At 32.3% G+C, this 2308-nt stretch overlaps 1 protein-coding gene across 1 annotated transcript; it reads left to right on the top strand.

Annotated features, from left to right (window-relative positions):
- The first annotated feature begins 1087 nt into the window (after window positions 1–1087).
- Window positions 1088–2055, top strand: LOC102801668 (uncharacterized). Its single transcript, XM_085490958.1, has 4 exons — window positions 1088–1198; window positions 1372–1491; window positions 1657–1732; window positions 1892–2055. The coding sequence occupies exons 1-4, from the start codon at window positions 1088–1090 to the stop codon at window positions 2053–2055; spliced, it is 471 nt and encodes a 156-aa protein (XP_085347084.1).
- The last annotated feature ends 253 nt before the right edge of the window (window positions 2056–2308 follow it).

Genomic DNA, 2308 nt, shown 5'->3' with positions numbered 1-2308 from the left:
TTCTCCATCTTAAAGCGTTATTTTCAAAATTGTTCTATTCTTCAAAAAATATATTTGATCAATTTTGGCCATTATTTAGGAATATAGGAATATTTTCTAAATAATGGATGTAACTAAATGATAGCATTGCATGCTTTATATATGTATATATATATATAATAGAAAGCAGGAGGGAAAATAATATATATATATATATATATATATATATATATATATATATATATATATATATATATATATATATATATATATATATATATATATATATATATATATATATATATATATATATATATATATATTACTAATACAATATATATATACAAACAAACAAACCAATATATATATACAAGCGACCTAATGGTTTATTGGGTTGCTCTGTCCTGTAAAAACACAGAAGTAGTAAAGTTATCGGACATGTGGCCAATAGAGAATTAATGACACCGCCAATAAATTGAGAAGAAATAATCTTCTCAATTAATGAATAATGTACCCTGCAGGTTACACAGATTGGAAAAGTTCAAAACAAACAATGTGACCGCAAGGATGGGCTCATGATAATCTTGGGAATTGAACATATGTACAAGAGATACGAGATTTGAATGTTATACTCACATCCACGTACATTCCATATATATTCACGTATATTACAAATTAACAGTGTCTTATAATTAATAAAAATTAATGTAATAGTCTGTGATTTACGGTAGACCATATTTCCGATTGTTCTTAGTGAAATTTGACTATACCAAGACACTCACCTACACATTCATCAACACAAAAGTTTGACACATTATCAATATTTTATCAAAATCAATCTTTACCGGATAAACAAGATATTGATTAACCAAAAACATGGTTATTGAAATACACAAAATCGGCAATAATCGTCGAGTTTTCCATTCAGCTCGAACCAATTGAACAGGTAATTACAGCTGGATTGACTGTTTATACATACTTATATGACTCTTTGCTTATAGATGTAATGTGAGTAATTTGATTTGTTATAAACACTATGATACAATACATAAAAACTGTTTAAGTTAATTAATTAAATATATTGTATTTCTTTATGTCAGACTTCACCATGCGTGTACTCATCATATCTCTACTCGTTGCCGTAGCCAGTGCTGCTTCTCTGGCACCTATTTACAAGGCCAGGGACCCAATTGAAAACAGTTACTTTGTGAAAATTAAGGTATGAATTAATTGACCAAGGAGCTTAACTAAAACATAAAATGTTCTCAAATATACATAAATTTGCCTGTCGTCCACACGCATATACTAGGTATATTCATAATGTTAATTTCAATTTAATGCTCCTTATCAATTATATATTTTCGCTAACTCGTACTTTTGTAATTTGTGCAGGATGACCAAAATATTGACCAGTTTGTAAAGAAACTACCGGCACTCCGAATGTCAGTGACCAAACGTTACAAATCTTTCAACGGTATTGCCGTCAATGCCCTACCCAAATATATCAGCATGGTGAGTTATTATTTTATATGTAATAAAATTCAATTCAATACAAAACAATTCAATGCAAATATATGTTCATTCTAAAGCTCTACGTCCATGTACCAACCTATAATTCTCTATGTGTCATACGCAAACGTTGAGAAGTTTAGCAATGGTTGTATTATCTTTCTATAGCTTCAACATATGCCCGAAGTAGAATACATTGAACAAGACGGTATCTACAAAACATCGGTTGAGTGGGGTTGCGATCGTATTGATCAGAGGAATCGTCCGCTAATGGCGCAATGAATATTTATGGTCAGTATTTCTCACGCCTTTAGAATTATTCACATCTATTGTGACAAACAAATATTGTAATGCGAAACGCGTGTGTGTTAGATTTTGTGATCAGGTCGTTATTTATTTTCAGGTGATGGTAGCGGTGCTCATGTGTACATCATCGACACTGGTCTGCGTCACACCCATCAGGAATATCAGGGACGCGCAAGCTACTTCTGGGATTTTGATGCGGCTAATGGGGTATGTCCTAGTGGATGTGACAAATTTAACGATACAAAATTAGATGAATGGTGAAGTTAACTATTAAGAAATCACCAACAATGACACTGCTTCAACCCCTTGAATTTCAATTAATATAATACTTCACGGGGTTTTCGAATGACCAACTCTTATTTGTTTGCATTACATTTTAGGGTGACGATTGCAATGGTCATGGTACTCATTGTGGAGGTACTTCTGCTGGGATTACGGTTGGTATCGCTACGTCTGCTAGTCTTTACAGCGTACGTGTCTTGAATTGTATGGGAGCCGGATCTACCACTAACAT

Source organism: Saccoglossus kowalevskii, chromosome 16 (genome assembly GCF_978046115.1).
Source record: "Saccoglossus kowalevskii chromosome 16, keSacKowa6.1, whole genome shotgun sequence".
In the NCBI taxonomy this organism is placed as follows: domain Eukaryota; kingdom Metazoa; phylum Hemichordata; class Enteropneusta; family Harrimaniidae; genus Saccoglossus; species Saccoglossus kowalevskii.
This window is presented reverse-complemented; position numbering and strand designations above follow the sequence as displayed.

Excerpts from the sequence above, each read along its gene's own strand:
- LOC102801668 (XM_085490958.1), top strand. The coding sequence starts at position 1,088 with ATGCGTGTACTCATCATATCTCTACTCGTTGCCGTAGCCAGTGCTGCT. Across the intron at positions 1,199-1,371 it reads GTTACTTTGTGAAAATTAAG|GATGACCAAAATATTGACCA; the intron begins GTATGAATTAAT and ends TAATTTGTGCAG. Across the intron at positions 1,492-1,656 it reads TACCCAAATATATCAGCATG|CTTCAACATATGCCCGAAGT; the intron begins GTGAGTTATTAT and ends ATCTTTCTATAG.